We start from the raw sequence: 20136 nt of genomic DNA on the forward strand, positions 1-20136 counted from the left end.
CTAAGTGTAATCATCAATACTCTAAATCCAACAATGTCAAAGAGTCCTCAGCGTCGCAAATGCGCCATTCCGGGATGGAACCCATCATAATACCCAAAACTTAAGGATGCACACAAGGTACGGGGTCCACAGGAAATTGAACCCAAAGCTCTGATACCAATTGACAGGACTCGGATAACGCGTAATAGGCGATATCCGTTCGAGACTCAAACGGTATCCAAATTGAAATCCAAGCACACCTACGCACTCGTGAAGACTAGGAGATTACATCAGGACACAATGCCCTTTTCTATAGTGCCCTCGCGTCGCCACACGCTCCGGTAGCGTATAGGTGTCCAAAGCGATTACCCATCGCTGGAAAAACCCAAAATCACGGCTCAAGACTCCTACCCTAGGTGTAACACTCTATTTGGAGTCACTTTTGTTCTTGGGAATACCCCAAAAAATAACCGGAAGTGGCCGGAATAGATGGATTTCCATACCTGGATAGCCAAAATGGCTGCCAGAGGAGAGAAATCGAAGCCGCAAGTTTCAAGCAAAACCGGCGTTTCTCTTTTTGTTCCGGCGAAATCATGGCGGCTAGAGGTGGGGCCTGGTTGGGGTTGGAAGAGGACGGTGGCCCGGTCATTTTGGTACCGACCTCGTCAACTTTGGTGGCCGGACGAGAGCACGGCCGGCCAAAACGTGGCGGCTGTTACGGCCGTCGTGAGAAAGGAGAGAGAGGGAGAGAGAGAGAGAGAGAGAGAAAAAAAAATCAGATTTTATCAAACCCTTTTCTCCAAATTACAGTTATGCCACTAAAGGTATTTTGATCGTATCTCTTTCATTACAACTCCGATTCGAGCTCACTACATGTCTACGGACTCATCTCGCCCCGCTCTATGCAACGATACTGTCAAAAATTCCCAAATTCCTTCCTGGTCAAAAAGTCAACTTTAAACCTAATAAAATATTCTAGGGGCAAAATGGTCTTTTATCATGTTTAATTAATAATTAAACATTTATTTAGGACCGGGTCGTTACATTTTATGACAAGGCCTTTTATGGCATGTAGCAACACGCTGTGAATTGTCATTTACGGCACGCATCACACGTCGTAAATACCCAGTTTTCTTGTAGTGTGCCATGAAACTAAGAGCTAGTTGATCTAACTCGACCTCTTATAAAATTCTCTTGCTTTTTTCTAATGGCAAACCTATAGGAGTTCATTAAATACGGAAATATATGAAGGCTTAGGTACAATTTCAAGCTTCAATCAAGGCATTAACCAGCCAGTAAGGAGGATTTACAATCCACCCAGGAGCTTACAATATTTTTACCATTTCAAGATGCTACATCATGAGCAACTTTATACCGCCTACAAGCAATTTCGTTAAAGATGCTCTTTTCCAACGCGGCATCCATACGCAGACCACTCCAAACGTCTATGAGAACGTTACAATGGACTCGACCTCAATCTTCAGCCAGCCCTCTCCAATCTGTCACAGCCTCTGCAATGAAACTTATATGCAGTGTTGCACACAGCCTGACAATAGTAAAGCTCAAATATCATCTCCACACACACACCCACCCGATCGTTATTGCCTCTGATTGCTCACACCATGTAGCATTGCACGTTACGTCAGCAATCCTCTAACTCAGACAGCTCCAGGCTCCAGCTCAACTCACTCAGCAGAAACCCCTTGAACTGGATTCTAAATGTTATACTGCCTTATAGCGTCTTTACCATGCACACAAACAACTCTTCAGTAACAGTAAGACTACCGTTAACAGACTTATTAAAAATAAAATAAATACTAAAAAGAGAAGGAAAGACTACCATTCAATCAAACACCAGCTCAAAATAATTACACACTTTCCCGCTTAAGTGACATATTTCTGTCTATACCAATCCATGACATTGGATGTCAACAGGAAACAAACACAAATCCTTAAAATATGAACTTCTAATCTTCAAGTTATATCAAACTGACCTATATTTAGTTTTCAACGTATACTCCAAACGTTTCAATTTGTACCAAAGTTGTTCATCTATTTTGTAAACCATTATGAACAGAAGAATATACATTTAGTAAAAAACAAGTGCAGCAATTTTGTCATCTACCTTGTTCGCATAGTACAAAGTGTAACAACTTAAAAGAATACTCAGTAAAAACAAAAGTATACATGTTGAATAAGACAAAAATTATTTTAGATGATGGTAGCCACAAGTTGCTTACATGGTCATGGCACTGGTTCTAGAAGGGATGACCTAAGCATAAATGTTATGTCAAACTACGATTACATTGCAGACATGTGGAAGTTTTTCTTTTTCTTTTTGAGCAATTAGGTTAATAGTATTAGATATTAGATATTTATGTAGGAATAAGCGATCCTACATAAATACAAAACAGAACCACCAAACGATAGCAACTAAAGCCAAAGCCAAAGAAACCATAAGTAAAAATACATCACCAGCAAAGCCTCCAACCATCGAAACAAGAACTTGTTGATTTTACACTTTTGTACTTCATTTTCAAAACAGCCACTATCTCCTTCAATTGCTATAGTTGCTATAGTTGCTGAGTGGTGGTGGGTGTGAGGTGGAGAATGGTGGAGGGAGTTGAGAAAGGAGGAAGAGAAATTTGTTATTTGGAAGATTGAATCTGTAGGGAGAGAGAAAGGGATAGAGGAGATAGAGATTGGTTAGGTGCTGGGAATTTGGGATAGTGAAGAAAGGATTTTGAGATTTTGGTTGCCCATATTCGCGCCTTAGGGAAGATGTAGAGACCAGCTTTTAGCGTGGGGTTTTGGTCTGACAAAATTGCCCTCCACATGGTTGCTCCTTTAAAGACATTAACAGGAATTTTATCTTGTCCTTGAATTACTACAAATATGAAACTACATGGTCAAAAGTGACAAAATTGAAACTACAAGGTCAAAAGTAGTTGAAATGTCAAACTACAAGGACCAAAAGTGACTTTTGGCCTATATATTATATTGTATGGCCTTATGAGATAAAGAATAGACCTAGACCTCTTAGCGTGCTACACGTGGGAGCAAAAGGTCAAGCGTTCACATTGACATACTTAGTATGTGAATTATTGATAAGAATTTGTGGCCTCACACACCTCGCCTCTCACATCCGGCATTTTCCAAAGTGGCCTTTTCCATGTTCTTTCTCATATCACATTGATGGGATTCTCAACCAAGTCAGAAGCTCCAAGTGCATGACGTCTCACCAGAGGTCAGATACACACAGAAATCCAAACCCAACCCTAGAAGCTAACTTCAGAAGTTCCAGCGTAAGTCTCCTTGCAAGTGGTAGAATTCAAAAAATGGGAAGACTTGTAGCCAACCTACCAAGACTTATTGCATCTCAAATCAAGAGAAGAGTTTTACAATCCCAATTCAATTTTATTTACCAACCATATGGGTTGGTGGTGGTTGGGAAATTCTCATTAAATTTCTCATTAAATGCATAGAGCTCTGGAAGACATTAATCTTGAAGGGATTTTAAAGGAAAAGCCAGTTGAGGCCATTTAATGGCCATACCCATTAGCTGAAGAAAGCTCTATAAATATCTCCTCAGAAGATGAGGAAAGGACCTCCGACTCAACACAAAAAACCTATCTTTTTATCTTGTACCTTTCAAATCCTAGTCTAGGATTTTATCTTTCAAGCACTTTAGATTATCCAAGTTCTTCATTTTCCTAGTGTAAGCTTACTTTCTTTCAATTTACTTTCATGTGTTTTTAAATTCAAGTTTAATTCAAGTCTTTATCGCTTTAATCTATTTTATTGCATTTACATTACTGTCATTTCGTTCTTGCATTTACATTCATTGCACTTATCACCAAAATCCTAAAATTAGTCATACAAAGCTCAATCATCATTGACCCCGAGGAAGTGAAAGAACCTAGGCCAAGAGGAGGTTCCTTGCTTGGCCGATCAATCGTTTGACTAGAAGTCAAAAGCGCAAACATTATCACACAATCTTTCCATTCAAGCCATAAAGTGGCTTGGTGATGGCACACTTACGCATCTCAAGAGAAGAATGACCAAAAAATCCTTTCTTTAGCCTACTTGGCCAAAAACATGGAGCTTGAGATACGTTTATTTGCACGTGCATGAGTGTTTTGTGGAAAACTCTCAAAATTTGAACGTGGTTAGTTTACTTAACGCCAGTCTTTGTTTAAGTTCAATTAAATAAAACCTTTAAATTCCCTCTTCTTTTAGTCTTGGTTTAACTTTAATTAATTTAGACTTGCATGCTGCATCTTCTTCCACGTCCTTGCTCAACTTCCCTGTGATCAATATAAATATAGTAGAACGATCGATTGAAAGCCTACAAGAATAAGATTGTGGTGATCGAGTAGTACTCAAGAACTTCTGAGTTGAGCAACTGTAAGATACCTGCTGTTTCCGTTTTCAGCATAATCGAAACTTGCAGCAGGTTCTTTACTCCGATCCATTGATTTTGCTACATTTTAATTTGTTTCTATTTTCATATATGTTGAGGGTATATGATATATCTAGTATATAGAATACAGAACGAATTCTGATGCAGCTAGTGAATATTTTGTTTTGTTTTGTTTTGTTTTTTTTAATCTTTTTCTTGGATTTATATATTTTGTTATTGCAACCTTTCACTTTGTACTCTTTGGATCTTGAGATATTAAGTAGTTTCTAGCACCAAATACTTAGGTTGTCCCTGAATGTGAAACCCTATCCGGTGCATGGAGAGGGAGATAGAAACGGAGACAGAAAGTGAACCACATTGAAGTGGTGTTCAAACGACAAGAGACGTCGCTCTAACGATCTTAAACCATCCATTTTTGGAATCATTCTTTTTATACCATTATCATCATTTTAGCTTTATCGAACAGACTATGTTTGCATGCACACTTTAGATGATCGAATCCTTTGTACAAAAAATCCTTGAACACATATCTAAAAAATACACATTATCATCATTAAACTAAACTGCAAGGTGATGATATAGTTTTGTACCATTTAAGGTTGAAGCATTTGAATTTTACCCTCGCCTCTTTATTCAAACTAAAGAGCTATCATTTCACGTGCCATATCATTTACATATTAATTTGTGAATCCTTTGCTAGATGCTTTGCTGGAAAATTTAATTGCAGTCACTTTTGCAACTAATAAAACACTGTTTTATTCTTGTGGTCACTAGGACAAAGATGATGGCTTTACAAATGGCGAAGAAAACTGATCAGAGTGAAAAAAAAATGCAACGATCCTGTTAAATTCTCGAAGCAGTGGTGTATCTACCGGATTCCTAGCAAACTCCGGAATGTAAAAGATGAAGCATACACTCCTCAATTGATTTCAATAGGCCCCTTCCACCATGGCAATCCGAAACTGAGGGATATGGAAAGACATAAATGAAATATTATGAGAATTTCTGCCAACGAACTTGGAGGGAAAAGGAGGAACTAGAGAACTTCATCCGTGAGAAAGAAGAAGACATTCTTCGTTGTTATGCAGCGGCCATTGAGCCTGATATTGACTTTGTGAAGGTAATTCTAATTGATGCCTGCTTCATCCTTGAACTCTTTTTGAGGAACTGTCAAACCGTAAAGCATGAAATTACATTTTGAGATCGTCATTGCTGAGGAAAGCTGTCGAGCAGGACCTGATACTCTTTGAAAATCAGCTTCCTTATCCTCTTCTTCAAGAACTATATGACTTTGCCAACCCCTCCTACTCCAGTTCCAATCACGGAAAAAATGTTCAGGAGAAAAAAGAGGCAGATAACCTGCAACACTGCTTTACTTGCTTCCAGCCTTGTTTTCCAATTTCCCGCTCGACCCCTTCTGATGATCATCCTATAAAGATTGAGAAAACCGAACCTGATCACCCCTTTCTTAAGCTTACTTGTGAGTTCTTTAGGGAATACACGAAGTCACAACCCATTGAGAATGGAGTACAAGTGAAACATTTCACTGACTTGGTAAGATATTTTTTGTGGCCAACCGAAAAAATGACTTGGGTAGGAAATGGCGACTGCATCCCAAGTATATACGACGTAAGAAAGTTGAAGGAAGCAGGGGTGAAGTTTGGGCCAAATGAAGGTAGTGAACGTTACGTCATAAAAGGAGGCGAGGACCACAAATGTAATTTCAAAATGGCATGTTTTAGAAATATGAACTTGTAGCTTACAAAATTTTGGGCAAGGTATGAGGTAGAATGCGTTATTCGAAACGTGATGGCCTTGGAGCAGCTTATGTATCCAAAGAAGGCGTATGTTTGCAGTTACTTTTTGATGCTGGATCAGCTTGTGGATACTGTGGACGATGTGAATGTGCTGATTGAAAGCGAAGTTATAGTTAACTTGCTATGCAGCAGCGACGCAGTGGCGAAGCTGATTAATTCACTTTGTGAGCAGATTATGGACAGTAGATCCTGCTATACAGACATCTGTAAACAGCTTAACAAGCACTACGAGATCAGCTTCTGCAACCGTAACATTTCGATCCTGAAACGAGTTTACTTCAAGGATCTTTGGACGGGCAGTTCAACTATTCTTGGACTCTTTGTGCTGGTATTCTCCATCATTGGAACCATTAAGTCTCTCATGTCATAAAGCTTGATAGGTTTCTAGTCTGATTATTATTTTAAATAATTAGGTCAAGTGGTGGGCAGGGTAACTCGTGTTATAGCTTTAATAATTTGAACTCTCTAGAACACTTTTATAGCTTTGTAATGAAAATATTTCCAATAAGTGAACAGTTGCATTGCTTTGATCTTAAGCAATTAACAACATTCCTCAAGATTGATTCCACAAATTATTCTCTATATAAACAGATTAAGATAATTCTATTTTGAACGTTAACATGCCATATTAAGAATTACTTTGCATTTGTTCTTTTTTTCTTTTTTCTTTTTCTGGTTTGAAGTATTTTCTAATGAGACAAGGAAAAGTCATGGCTAGGCCCCCAAAAAAAAAATTTCTAATTTTTTTTTACTTGAAAAAGGAAATCTTAAAAATGAATGGAAAATTGGATGGTGTTAAAGTCAGATGAGAAATCATGGATTTTGAAAAGTTTAGTTGATATTTCTCTTAAAATTTTCTTTAATGTGACAAATTGAAACTTAGGTATAAGTTTAGGTGACATATCAACAAAAACTCCTTTTTTTGGACTGTTCTTTAAAAACAAACAAAAAAATAATAATAATAAGAAGACAGTTTTCTATTTGAAATTTTGAACCCAGCAATGGTCTTTTCAGCATGTGTTCCAAATCCAACCCACCGGACCGCCATATGCGATGACGTGTTTTTTCCTTGCTTAATCCAATCCGTATGAGAGAAAAATTACTTTCTGTTTTTTTTTCTTTTTTTTTCCTTTTTCTTTTTCTATCTGATCATATATATCTTCAATATTCTTTGAATGGAAATAGATCATAAAACTCTACTCTACGTAGATGATATTGATTAGTGAAGGAATTAAACGTCATTACATTAAAACACAAATTAAGCATCTCAACAAGTATATGATATATATTTCTTAAATTCAGAATCTGATGCATCCATCAATCCATCCATTCTTAGTAATTTAGTTACAGAATTGATCATCTGTAGTATAGTGTAAACTAATGGACTAAGCTGTAAAATTGGTATATAAACATATTATGCCGGAATTAATAATTCTATTGATTATACAATATACTTATACAGGGAGAATGCAAACCTAACTAGGGAAATATACAGAACCTAACTAGGAAAAGAATTGTACAGCAATTCTAGGAAAAGTCAAACAATTATAGAGAAGTTTTTCCTATTCTAGTTCTCGTAGAATCGGATATTGATTACTTTCCAACACTCCCTCTCAAGTTGGAGAGTGGATATCAAGAACCCCCAACTTGCCTGGCATGGATAAGAAGGGGACGAAGACGAGAGGGAGGTTTCTTATTTTATTTTATTTTATTGTATTGTAATAAATAATTTTTTTTTTAAAGAGATTGGTGGGTCCTATAGTGGACACATCATCAGTTAACGATCAATTGATGAACTGAATGGAAGGCTTAAATTAGTCGAATTTGAAAACTATAGGGTGTAAATTGATGAAATTGAAACTCGAGGGCTATATCGAGAATGACCCCAAACCTTTAAGGTGTCTTTTGACGTTAGCCCTATTTATTCATAATAATGGGGTGCAGGGGTTTCACCATGAATTTGGTCTGCGATTGATGGGAAGGTTAACGACAAGAAGGGTGTCTGAGTTTGCGGGGGTGGGGGAGGAGGGAAGCCTTGCGTAATCCTTATTTTTTCCAAACTATTTTTTTGGTTTTTAACTTTTTAACTAATGGAATGAAACCTTAATGGGTGTACAAAAAGTTTTTTTGGGTGTGTTTGGAATTATTTAACGGGATGTGGATGGAATTGGATGAATGCGGATGGAATTCGTACAAAAGTTTAAACCTTCCCACAGCGGAAGCAAGACTTTGTTGACTTGGATCAATGTAAAGGTCGTCCCCTATTCGATCTGGTTAGCTGAACCACACAAGTATCTCTTGTGGTCGACCCAAGAACCACATCAGACAACTGGGAGATGAAACTTGCAGCAGGTTCTTAAAATCTTCTATCTTCAGTTAATTATTTGCTAAGTTGTGTTTCTAGTTGTAGGTTTTGGTCGATGAACAATATAGAATTTCAGTTTCGGTTTTGAAGTCAGTGTGAGAGTAATATTATTATTGTATATTTCATTTTCTCACTCTTGTTTCTGTTTTCAATTTGAAAACAAATATTCATCACAGAGGTAAAGTTGATATAGATATAGATTTTGCATCTTTATTATTCATCTTATTTAAATCTTTGAATCTCTAACAATGGCCGGAAACAGATTGAAAGCAAGGGACAAAAAAGATGATGGTTGACGAGAGTGCGGACGACAAGAGTTCAAATCCTTCCTCCAAGTGTCTTGGTCTCAGCGGGTATGACTTTCATTTCACCATAAGCTGTTTTGGGAAAAAGAGAAATGGGCAGCCAATGTTTTTTTTCAGGTGCATCATATATATGTGTGTCATAATCAGAATAATCAATTTTTAAGTTCCACCATGATTCCAAAAATTTGTCAGATCTAAAAATTACTTGGTTTAGATGGAGAAAATTCGAGAAAATGAACTCAAATTAAACACAAAATTAAATAATTGTGATTGATATTATATTTTTTCAAGAGAATATATACTCAAGTACAAGTTGACTTTTCTTATAATGAATAGTAATTAACTAACCACAAGAAATCCTAACTAGGTAGGTAGCTATTCTAATTAGGTAACGTGAATTACACCAGCAAATCAAGGATCACAGGGTCCCTGAATTATGGCTCACGCAAACAAATAACTCAAAAATTGAAGAAGAGGAATTGATATTTCTCCATCTTTATCTCACTCTCTCTTTGAATTACCCAAACAAAAAATAAATCAATAAACAAATTAATCAAACCCAGAATAAATAAATAAAACCGTCAGGAAAAAGAACAGAGACTAGGGAGGTTGGTGGGGTGTTAACCCAATTACAAAAAGAATAATACTAGTCTTACCACATTTTTATACCACAATTTCATACCACATGATATGGCAGCTAATGTGTACATACCACATCAAGTAAAATACTAGTTTCTGTTTTTCTAATTTTATTTATTAAAATACACTTCATTCATTTAATTGATGTGACATATGATATGGACATGAATTTCACATCATGATAAATTATTTAATTTAATTAATATTTATTATTTAATTAGATCATATAAAAATGTGGGATAAAAATGTGGTAAGTGTAGCATTACTCTTACAAAAATTAGGGATTCCGGTGAGGATGTGTGAGTCAAATTAAAACTTTCATACCCAATAATAAATGGTTATTTCAAAGAGAGTGAGAGTTGTTCAATATTTATTTTATTTTATAAATTGTTTCAATAGATTTATAGTTTTATAATAATTATTATTATTATTATTAAATAACTTGCGGGCCCATCTACTGCCATATCACTAATTAACAAGTTTTTATATAATAGATTGATAGTGGGTATGAAAATAGAAGGAAATTTAACTTTATGTACAAAAGTGGGACGACAAAAAATTTGTGTACTAAAGTCTGAAAATCGGCAAACTTCAGGGTAATAAAGTGAAATACGAGTATTCAAACGATTTTGAGATAATTCAATAGAGCACTTACTAATGCTATGATTTAAGTTGGATGACATTTCAATAGTTACTAGGATATACGTCATCCACTTATATATTCTAAACTTTTTCTTATACTATCAGGCCCATTGTTTGCGGCGGTGCAACTTTCAAAAGGACTGCAAGCCAAGATTATTGCTCGACGCGAAGGTACACATGAAATATAAACTTGATAAAATTACAAATTATGACCAAATATATACTCCCAACTTCTTGAACATTTCCAGCAAAAAGAAAAAAAAATTCTTAAACTTTTTTAACCCTAACATATGAGTGCGTGAGGTTATTTAAGGGTGATTTTGGAGTGCCAAGGCATCGCTCTACTACAACTATGAGTAATCTATCAGAGTTGAAATTCTTATGACTTGGGCTAATAGAACAAGTGTTACAGCTAAATGTTGTTCTAGTGCTGCCACTGAAATTAGGTTCAACACTGTCAATTCCTTTCATACTGATTGTAGTTCCATTTTCAAAAGGAGAAAGAGTAAGTCAGGAATCACCGAGAAAACAGAGAATGAAGATGAACGCCCGGTACGAGTCTTGGACAAGCCAGACAAGTGGTGTATCTATAGGGTTCCCAGCAAACTCCGCAGAGTAAATGAAGCAGCATACACTCCTCAATTACTATCAATAGGCCCTTTCCACCATGGCAAACCAGAACTCAAGGACATGGAGACCCATAAAAAGATATATTATGAGAATTTTCTTGCACGTTTTAACAAGAATGACGATGAACTAAAGCAATTCATCAAGACTCGACAAGAAAATATTCTTCGTTGTTACGCAGGGACCATTGAGCTTAACAAAGACTTTGAAGACATAATTGTGGTTGATGCGTGCTTCATCATTGAGCTATTTTTAATGAACTTTTGCGAACCAGAAAATCATGAAAATGATTATATATTGAGATCACCATGGCTGAGGAAAGCTGTAGAGCAGGACTTGATACTGTTTGAAAATCAGCTTCCTTATTCTCTTCTTCAAGAACTATATCAGGACTTTGCTGTGCCTGCCTCTTCCAATTTCCAACCATGTAAAGAAGTACAAGAACAGGCTAATAGACATAGCAATACCAATCATTACCTGCAGTACTGCTCGCCTTGCTGCCGGCATTGCTTTCCTCGCTGCTGGTGGATTCCTTCCAAGGATCAGTCCATCGTCCAAGTCGAACCTGCTAATGATGATCCCCTGCTTAAGCTTACCTGTGAGTTCTTCAAAGATTATAGTAAGGGAAAATCCGTCAAGAATGGAGTAAGACCGAAACATTTCACTGATTTGGTTAGGCATTTTCTATGTCCTGACAAAGAAATGGATTTTGAACATAGTAGTACTCCTATAAAAAATATATATGCTGCAAGGAAGCTGAGGGCATCAGGGGTGAAATTTAGGCCACTTAAAGAAGGCCACTTTATCATTGAAAAAGATGAGGCCACTAAATGTAAGTTCAACTTGGCATGTTTTAGAAATATGGACTTGAAGCTTACGCAATTTTGTGTCAAGGATGAGACAGAATGCATTGTTCGGAACATCATGGCCTTGGAGCAGTTTTTGTACCCAGACAAGCCTTATATCTGCAATTACTTTTTGCTTATGGATCAGCTGGTGGACACTGTGGATGATGTGGATTTGCTGGTTGAGAACAGAGTTATTCTTAACATGCTAGGCAGCAACGAAGCAGTGGCGAAGCTGGTTAATAGACTTTGCGAGCAGATCATGGATGATAAATCCTGCTATTTTGATATCTGTGAACAGCTTAATAAGCACCATGAGAATTTTTGGAACCGTCATGTGGCAACCCTGAAACGAGTTTACTTCAAGGATCTCTGGACTGGCAGTTCAACTGTACTTGGAGTTGTTGTCCTTGTTTTCTCAGTCATTGGAACCATTAAGTCTCTCAAGTCATAAGCTTTATGCTCGTTCAACTCGTGATTCTTAATAGACAGAATGTTAATTTCAGTCATTACTTCGAAGTGATGAACTGAACAAATAAGTTAGCTAGTGTTTGATCCAAAAAAAAAAAAAAAAAAAAAGTTAGCTAGTGTTGTAGATTTAATATAAAGTTTGAGTTACTAATTAGTTCTGTTATTGTTGTTAAAGACTGCAGAGCAGTTCTTGTGAATTGATTGTAATGAACATAATTTCCATTTATAATTAAATAAAGAAAGAGTTATGCTCTTGTTTTCATTGCACTCAGAGTTGAAGACTTGGATCTTGAAACTTCAGCCTCAAAGCCACTTGCTGCTTTCTTTGTCTGGTCTTTACAGCAAATAGATGTTAAGAATGTAACTGCAGATGTAAGCCTTGTGTGGATACAAAAACAAAACTGCTCCAAAAGGTGTCTCATCTTCCACACAAAACTGTATAAGCTTCAAGTCCATGTTTCTAAAACATGTTAAGTTGAGCTAATAATTACTATAATTACAGACCTGATCATCCTTTTTTATGACCAAGGTTACATCTTCAATTGGACTAAACTTCACCCCTGCTGCCTTGAGCTTTTTCCGGCTGATATATAATTTTGAGGGCCACTGACACCATTTGCTTTGCTTCAATTTTTCTACCTTGGATTGTATATGGTTCAAAATAAATTTCGTTCAAATAGCAGCTTACCCTTTTTACAATCAACAAGAGATTGGATATACTTGGGATCTCTTTTTAACATTAAGAAGAAAACTGCCATGAAACTAAGAGCTAGTTTATCTAACTCGACCTCTTATAAAATTCTCTGGCTTTTTTCTAATGGCAAACCTATAGGAGTTCATTAAATACGGAAATATATGAAGGCTTTGGTACAATTTCAAGCTTCAATCGAGGCATTAACCAGCCAGTAAGGAGGATTTACAATCCACCCAGGAGCTTACAATATTTTTACCACTACATCATGAACAACTTTATTACACCTATGAGCAATTTTGTTAAAGATGCTCTTTTTCATACACTCTGAATTCCAACTGGGCATCCATACGCAGACCGCTCCAGACGTCTATGAGAACGTTACAATGGACTCGACCTCAATCTTCAGCCAGCCCTCTCCAAACTGTCACAGCCTCTGCAATGAAACTTATACAGTATTGCACACAGCCTGACAATAGTAAAGCTCAAATATCATCTCCACACACACACCCACCCGATCACTATTGCCTCTGATTGCTCACACCATGCAGCATTGCACGTTAACATCAGCAATCCTCAATCTCAAACAGCTCCAGCTCAACTCACTCAAGCAGAAACCCCTTGAACTGGATTCTAAATGTTATACTGCCTTATAGCGTCTTTACCATGCACAGAAACAACTCTTCAGGGTCAGTAACAGTAAGACTACCATTAACAGACTTATTAAAATAAAATAAATAATAAAAAGAGAAAGAAAGACTACCATTCAACAGTACCTTACTTCATATCTTCCATAATCGCCAGATCAAACACCAGCTCAAAAAAATTACAGACTTTCCTGCTTAAGTGACATATTTCTATCTATACCAATCCATGACATTGGATGTCAACAGGAAACAAACACAAATCCTTAAAATATGGAAATGTGAATATTAAAATTTGAAAACTGCTATCCCAATAATAAAATAATGATTAAAATCATAAAATCCCCCAATCCACCTCATTATCAGTTGTTAGATGTAACTATGGAAACATAATTACAATTACAGCCTCACAAGGAAGGTTTCCAACTAGCCATTTATTGTGAACAAAATAACTACAGCAAAGAGGGTGGTTACTGTTTCCGGCCTACAAGGTTTAAGTTGGCATGCCTAATTTTCATTTGGAGCAATATGAACTTGTAATCTTCAATTTATATCAAACTGACCTATTTAGTTTTCAATTTGTACTAAAGTTGTTCATCTATTTTGTAAACCATTATGAACAGAAGAATATATATTCAGTCAAAAACAAGTGTAGTAATTTTGTCATCTACCTTGTTCACGTAGTACAAGTGTAGCAACTTAAAAGAAAACTCAGTAAAAACAAAAGTATACATGTTGAATAAGACAAAAAATCTTTTAGATGATGGTAGTAGCCACAAGCTGCTCACATGGTCATGGCAATGGTTCTAGAAGGGATGACCTAAGCATAAATGTTATGTCAAACTACGATTACATTGCAGACACGTGGAGGTTTTACTTTTTCTTTTTGAGCAATTAGGTTAATAGTATTAGATATTTACACAAATTGCATGGTTGACATTATTCAGATTGAAACTAGGACAAAATTGACAAATAGAAAATTTGTGATTGCCCTTAATTAAGAGGATCTAAATAAAGCTTTCATTACAGGATAAAATTTTGAATAATATGTAGCAAAAGGATGTAATTGAACAAACAACCATGCGATCAGAAATTTCCAAGAAAAAGTTTGATAACAAAGATTCTGTGGGCGGTTTAATGGCATGATAGGCATGTGACCAATCAAACATTATTTCCAAGAAAACATCTGAATAAACATGTTTGCAGGCAGGTCCTTTGACGAAATATGCAACGAAAAAAGTGTTATGCATGCTGTAATCAAGTAATGATACATTTTAAATGTGTCTGTGTATTCCTTATTACCATTAACCTCCAAATTGTGGATGCCAGGGTTGCCTCCCCATGAAGTTACAGGTGTCTGGCTCTGATGCAGCCTTTGGAGGGAGAAACCCACATTGGGTAGCTAGGTCAGTTCTTCATAGGAAGCAAGCCCAGATGCACCCTGAGGATTGTGCAAGCACGTTTACAATGCAGTACGCTCAATCTGTAAGGTCAAAAAGAAGGTGAAGCTTCAGTGAGAAAACATAAGCATCAACCCACTGAGGCATGTATGGCTCCTTATAGGGCAGCTGCTGCTTACTTTTCTGTACATACATTAATTGCCAAATTTAGATTTTTTGTTTCTCTAGTCTAAACCAAGAGCTGAATTAGAACTTGATCCCCAAAAAATAGAACATTGAACGTGCATACAAGAATATGCTTGAAACACTACAGCTATATGAATTATCAGACCGAAAAACCAGAATTTATGGTCTTCAGTGACTTTATGACTCCAAAAACGAATTAGTGATCCACAGTACCAAGACTAATTTGACACACCAATAGTTTGAAACTTTCAAAAACACTAGAGTGCAATTATGCACTTAATTTGATATTTAACACACAAGGCGATTTAAGTCCAGAAGGACCCAAATCTAAGCAATACAATGTTAAAAATAAAATAAAATAGATGCACTTCATTTTAACTGTCTGCAAAGCTAGCACATATCAAACGTAAATGAAGATGTTGCCATGGAGGACTACAGACATGAATAGAGAAATCAGATGACTGATGAAAGAATCATAACCAATTTGCATCTGAAGCTATCACTGACCATGGTTGCAGCTCCAGAAAATATTCAGCCACAGAGCAGATTTAAGGCCACTTGCTCTTTTTGTTCTTGTAACATTATTAACAAAACAATTATCTTCTTGAAGATATATATATATATATATATATATAGAGAGAGAGAGAGAGAGAGAGAGAGAGATCTATGTGTTACTACTCCTGGATTCTGAAGATAGGTCTAATGCTAGACACAAGTACAGAAGGTAGGATATTTTTATTTTTCCAGTAGGATAATGAGAATGACCTAAATTTAAAGTAGGGTGTATGAAGCTCATAGGTACATAAAATATCAGGAATCTCAAGGATGCACTTGCCACCCAAGGAAATGTTAGATCTGACATTGTGATACGGAAAAAGAAAATTTGTCACAACGAAAATTTGGATGTCATCTCAACAGGATATTCATATATATCCTTACATGAAACTAACGCTTCTTAACTGCTTCGAAACCATGGGCATGTCAACTTACAGTAATTCAAACAAAAGGCATCCAATTACTCCTTTTACTAAAGGGGTAAGCTTAAAAAAATGCTTTCATTAGTTACTTTGAGATGCACATTCTGCAAGCTTGAGAGACTGCTAATGCAGTGCATGAAACTCAAGCACAATTCAAGTAAAAATGAAAAGCAACCACCTTGTGATATAAAACCACTAGCTTCAAATAAAATAATCCTGAACAAAATCTTCTTGTAATGGAAGTGCTAAAAAAATCTCGACTGTTGAATCAATATTCAAGCAATTAAGTAGCTGTTCTTCAAGGGGCTATTAAAAATCAATAACCATGTAATGACTACAGAACAAAACATTTTTCCAATTTAGCACAATACTCTTAAAACCATTTAATCACTTGCATTACAAGACGAGATGTCAGAAACTATAGAGCTTTATGGATTCAACTTGAGTCTCAACCAGGAACAACTCATCTCATATATACCATTCACAACTCCAATTGCGTCTTCAATTCTAGGATCTAATTTCCCCCAATAACACATCTCCATCCCTCTATTTGTTTTGTTTAGTTGAACATCCACACTCCCACCCTCTACTTTTCATTTGTGTGTGTATATGTGTGTGTCCAAGCACGCGTATAGAGTTATTCATTAATTAAGGTGACCTTTCTTGAACTGCCCAGCTTCCTTATGTCTCAGTTTCAGTGTCGATATCTTTCACCATTACCAATAATGACTTGTGTACGGTTATCAACCCATCTAAGAGTGTATAGCTCATCAACGTTTATGTGTTTAGTTAAGCTGAAACTATGCATAGCGTGAGTATAGTCACACCCTTGAAGTACAAACAAAAAGGTAAACACTGCACTGCATATACTTAAACCACAATCTCCATAATTCTAAGCAGAAACCTCTTCTAATCTCAGTACTGCTTATTTTCTATCAATGAAATTATATATCCGGATACAAGCAGATGAAAAATACTGCATACTAGCTTGAATTTAGAATCTCCAACATCTTATCTCACATCTACCCTGCATTTCTGTCTTTCTCCCCTCTGCACTTCTGTTTCCAATCTAATTCCTACAAGATCAACCCCATCCTCCTCCCCCACTTTGAGTTCTCCTTTTCTTCTTTGAGTGCCTATACTTTCTAGTAATCAGAAAAAAATTACGTGTGCATGGTGTGTAGTGCATGGACACCTCTAATAGGAAAGAGAAGTGTGTGCTCGCTAGGAGTATAACACGTCATTCAAATCAAGTAACAGTTAGCACACAAAACTTTGCTGCTCAACAAGTGTTGATTAAGAAAGAGCATAAAGGCGACATGCATATAAATAAAAAACACGTGTGCATTCCAATTTTGGTCTACGATATAAATCCCGATCGCCTCAACTAGCAACAAACAATATCTTGTGAACTAGCATGAAAAAAGAAACTGCATTAAACCATTTCCAATTCAAGGAAAAAGACAACGTCTAAATTTGATTTTGTTATTATGCTTTATTCGTCCAACTTGTAGCCGATAACTGATAACTGATAACCCCTATGTACATCTGCAACTACTCATAACAGCTAAAATGGTACAGCTCTTCCGACTATTCATTGACCTTCTTACGAAAAGACAAAAACATGATACATCTGTATTATCCTTTCACCTTCTCAGATCTATCATTGTTATACCTTCTGTGTTCAAAATGTTTAGAGCAGTTCACAAGTCTTCAAAATCGCCGCCAAACATTTAACTAAAAGCAGCCTCATCCCATCTAATCCTGAAAGCAGCATATTCAAATTCTCTGTTTCACATACCAAGTCAAACAGCAACCAATTAAGATTAATATATGTTTTGCACATTACACAAAAATAAAAATCTACTGAAAACAAACCAAAGGATTCATAAGATTTCACCTTCAATGGAGTTTCAGGAACCTGGTAGGAATTGGTAGATACTGAATTCAGCCACAACCCGGGAAACAGATGCTGCAAAACAAATAAAACCACATCAAATACCAAGCAATTCGAAACGCTAATGACCCCAAAAGACATAATCACACAGAACCATTCCCAAAACCTCAAAAACGTTTTAAAATTAACCAACCCCAGCTATAAAAAAATATAAAAAAATATGAAAAAACTCAAATTAAATTCAACAACACAGACATCAAGCTGTTTCTGCACATTCTTAGCTCTCTTCTTTGGGCGCCTGGTTGGCCTGGCTCCAGTCATAATAAAAATGTCCTCCTCAATCTCTTCTTTTGTTAAAGAAACCGATATATTCAGTTTATTGTCCTTCTTTTGAGCACCTTTGCCTCCAGCTTTAGAAGAGCCCCCAGCCACCTCGGTTTTGTTCTGCTGCACCAGCGGTGCACCAGTCTTCAATGCACCAGCACGACCATTGGCCTTAGGCACCGGTCTCCTGGGCCTGAGATTCCAAGTCTTCTGAATCGTCTCTTCATCCTCCAGCGCTGCTAAAGCAGCAGCAACAGAGCTCTCTTTTTCATTTTCCGGTTCAGGTTCAGGTTCAGGCTCAGGCACCACAGCAGCCTTTTCTTTGCTCCGAATCCGGATGCAAATCTTCGATTTCTTATCCTCAGCAGTCGATTTTGGCTTCTGGGTCTCCGGGCCGTCGATCACTTCCGTGGCGGGAATTGGGTCGGCTTCTTTTTCGACATTGGAGGACTTGGGCTCGGGCTGCTTAGCTACCGGGTCAAGCTGTGCGAGTTTGGTGTTGCTGCTCAGTTGCAGAGAAAGGTTGTTATTTCCGCTGCTTTTCGTGCTGGTCTTGTTGTTTTCGTTGCTTTTGGTGGTGGTGGTGTTGTTGCTCATGGCCCATTTCAACTGGGGCAAAGGGGGGCCATGGTTTTGGGCTTGGTGGGCAAGAGACTTGGAAGGCACAGTGGAGGCCATGGAATCTGGTTTCGGGTCGGGCTCGGGTATGGTTTCGGGTTGGGAAGAGACTGAATTGAACACCATGAAGATGGGTTGGCTTGCACTGCCTCACTGAGACTGAGTAGAATCAAAGAAGGTGCTTGCAGTGGTGGGGTTTCAGTGGTTTTGGCATCGAGACAATTTATAGATTCACAGAGAAAAAGAGGAGTGGCTTGGGGAAGAGGGAGAGCGCCTGGTTTTGAGAGAGAGAGGAAGGGCAGTTATGATCTTACTGTTTCTGGAAGAAGCATACATTGTTTCTTGTTTGTTCTTTTGTGTCTTGTGCCCATAATGCCCCTCTCATTTTCTTGTATTTTGCATCACCAAATTGACCTCTCTTTTTTCACGAATGAAAAAAAACATAAACATGTTTTTACCTTCTACCTTTTTTTTTAATCCCCTGTTTCTTTAACTGTTGTTGTTTTATATGAAACTATACAAATATTATTTGTAAAATAAAAAGGAACAAATATACTTGAATAGAGATAGGGGGAAGTTTGTTGGGAATTGAAAAATGAAGAGTTAAACTGAAAGAGAGATGGGATAAGTGCAGAACCACGAATACATGATTCTTCGTATATTCCGTATTAAAAGAAATCCTATGCACTCCGCCGAGTTTTTTGAAAGTCCTTCCACATGTACAATGTGATTAAACATAATTTCGGATGCACTTCTAACCCTAATATTCATTAGTAAGTTATTAGGTCGTTGAGATTAACTTGGTAAGCCGGTAATTCGACAATAAGCACCTATTTAATCATGCTTAAATTAAATTTACTGTGTAATATCAATAATTTAAAATTTATAAGCATTCATGAAGAAAAAAAATATAGGTTAACAATAAAGTTATTTCTAAGGCTTCTCAATTCTAAACCCTAGTCGAGGATAGGTGTTTAATTATTGTTAATCACAAGAAAAAGAAAATTACCCTCAAAATTTTACATTGCTAGTGGTTATTATTCCTTACATTTTAAAATATTTATAGAAAGTTTTTGTGTTAGTGAAATGTAATTTTTTTGGGGACGAAATCTGGGAAAATTAAAGATCAAATGAAAATAAAAAAATAAAGTTAAATATCACATTGCCCTTTAGATTCAAATTTTTGTCTCCTCATTCAATTTCTCGTCTGGAAAAATTAGGTATAGCAATTAATTTCAGAATCTAGATGGTTTTTGCACCAATTATGTATTGTCATGTTAAATTTT

The 20136-nt window shown here is 36.7% G+C and overlaps 2 protein-coding genes and 1 pseudogene across 9 annotated transcripts; 2 read left to right on the plus strand and 1 right to left on the minus strand.

The window, feature by feature from the left end:
• Positions 1–1160: 1160 nt before the first annotated feature.
• On the minus strand, positions 1161–19166 carry LOC103331568 (uncharacterized). Of its 7 annotated transcripts, none has more exons than XR_016127281.1 (5): positions 18164–19166; positions 17912–17983; positions 17687–17799; positions 14751–14931; positions 1161–1720 (listed from the first exon to the last, which is right to left on the minus strand). XR_016127281.1 is itself a non-coding variant. In XM_089053083.1 (3 exons), the coding sequence occupies exons 1-3, from the start codon at positions 18974–18976 to the stop codon at positions 17791–17793; spliced, it is 894 nt and encodes a 297-aa protein (XP_088909209.1). In that variant the 5' UTR covers positions 18977–19166; the 3' UTR covers positions 17481–17790. The 7 variants fall into 7 exon arrangements, 1 of the variants encoding a protein (XP_088909209.1); XR_016127279.1 differs by lacking the exon at positions 1161–1720 and adding an exon at positions 12966–13463; XR_016127277.1 differs by lacking the exon at positions 1161–1720 and adding an exon at positions 12966–13463 and having other exon boundaries at positions 13581–14931.
• On the plus strand, positions 5188–6776 carry LOC107881108 (UPF0481 protein At3g47200-like; annotated as a pseudogene).
• LOC103331576 (UPF0481 protein At3g47200-like) lies at positions 8346–12375 on the plus strand. Of its 2 annotated transcripts, XM_089053081.1 has the most exons (4): positions 8346–8571; positions 8847–8937; positions 10276–10341; positions 10668–12375. In XM_089053081.1, exons 2-4 carry the CDS (start codon positions 8870–8872, stop codon positions 12094–12096), a joined length of 1563 nt encoding a protein of 520 aa, XP_088909207.1. In that variant the 5' UTR covers positions 8346–8571; positions 8847–8869; the 3' UTR covers positions 12097–12375. The 2 variants fall into 2 exon arrangements, with proteins under 2 accessions (XP_088909207.1, XP_088909208.1); XM_089053082.1 differs by lacking the exon at positions 8346–8571 and having other exon boundaries at positions 8581–8937.
• Positions 19167–20136: the final 970 nt, after the last annotated feature.

Source organism: Prunus mume, linkage group LG5, assembly GCF_029339155.1.
Source record: "Prunus mume cultivar Tortuosa linkage group LG5, ASM2933915v1, whole genome shotgun sequence".
Lineage (NCBI taxonomy): Eukaryota > Viridiplantae > Streptophyta > Magnoliopsida > Rosales > Rosaceae > Prunus > Prunus mume.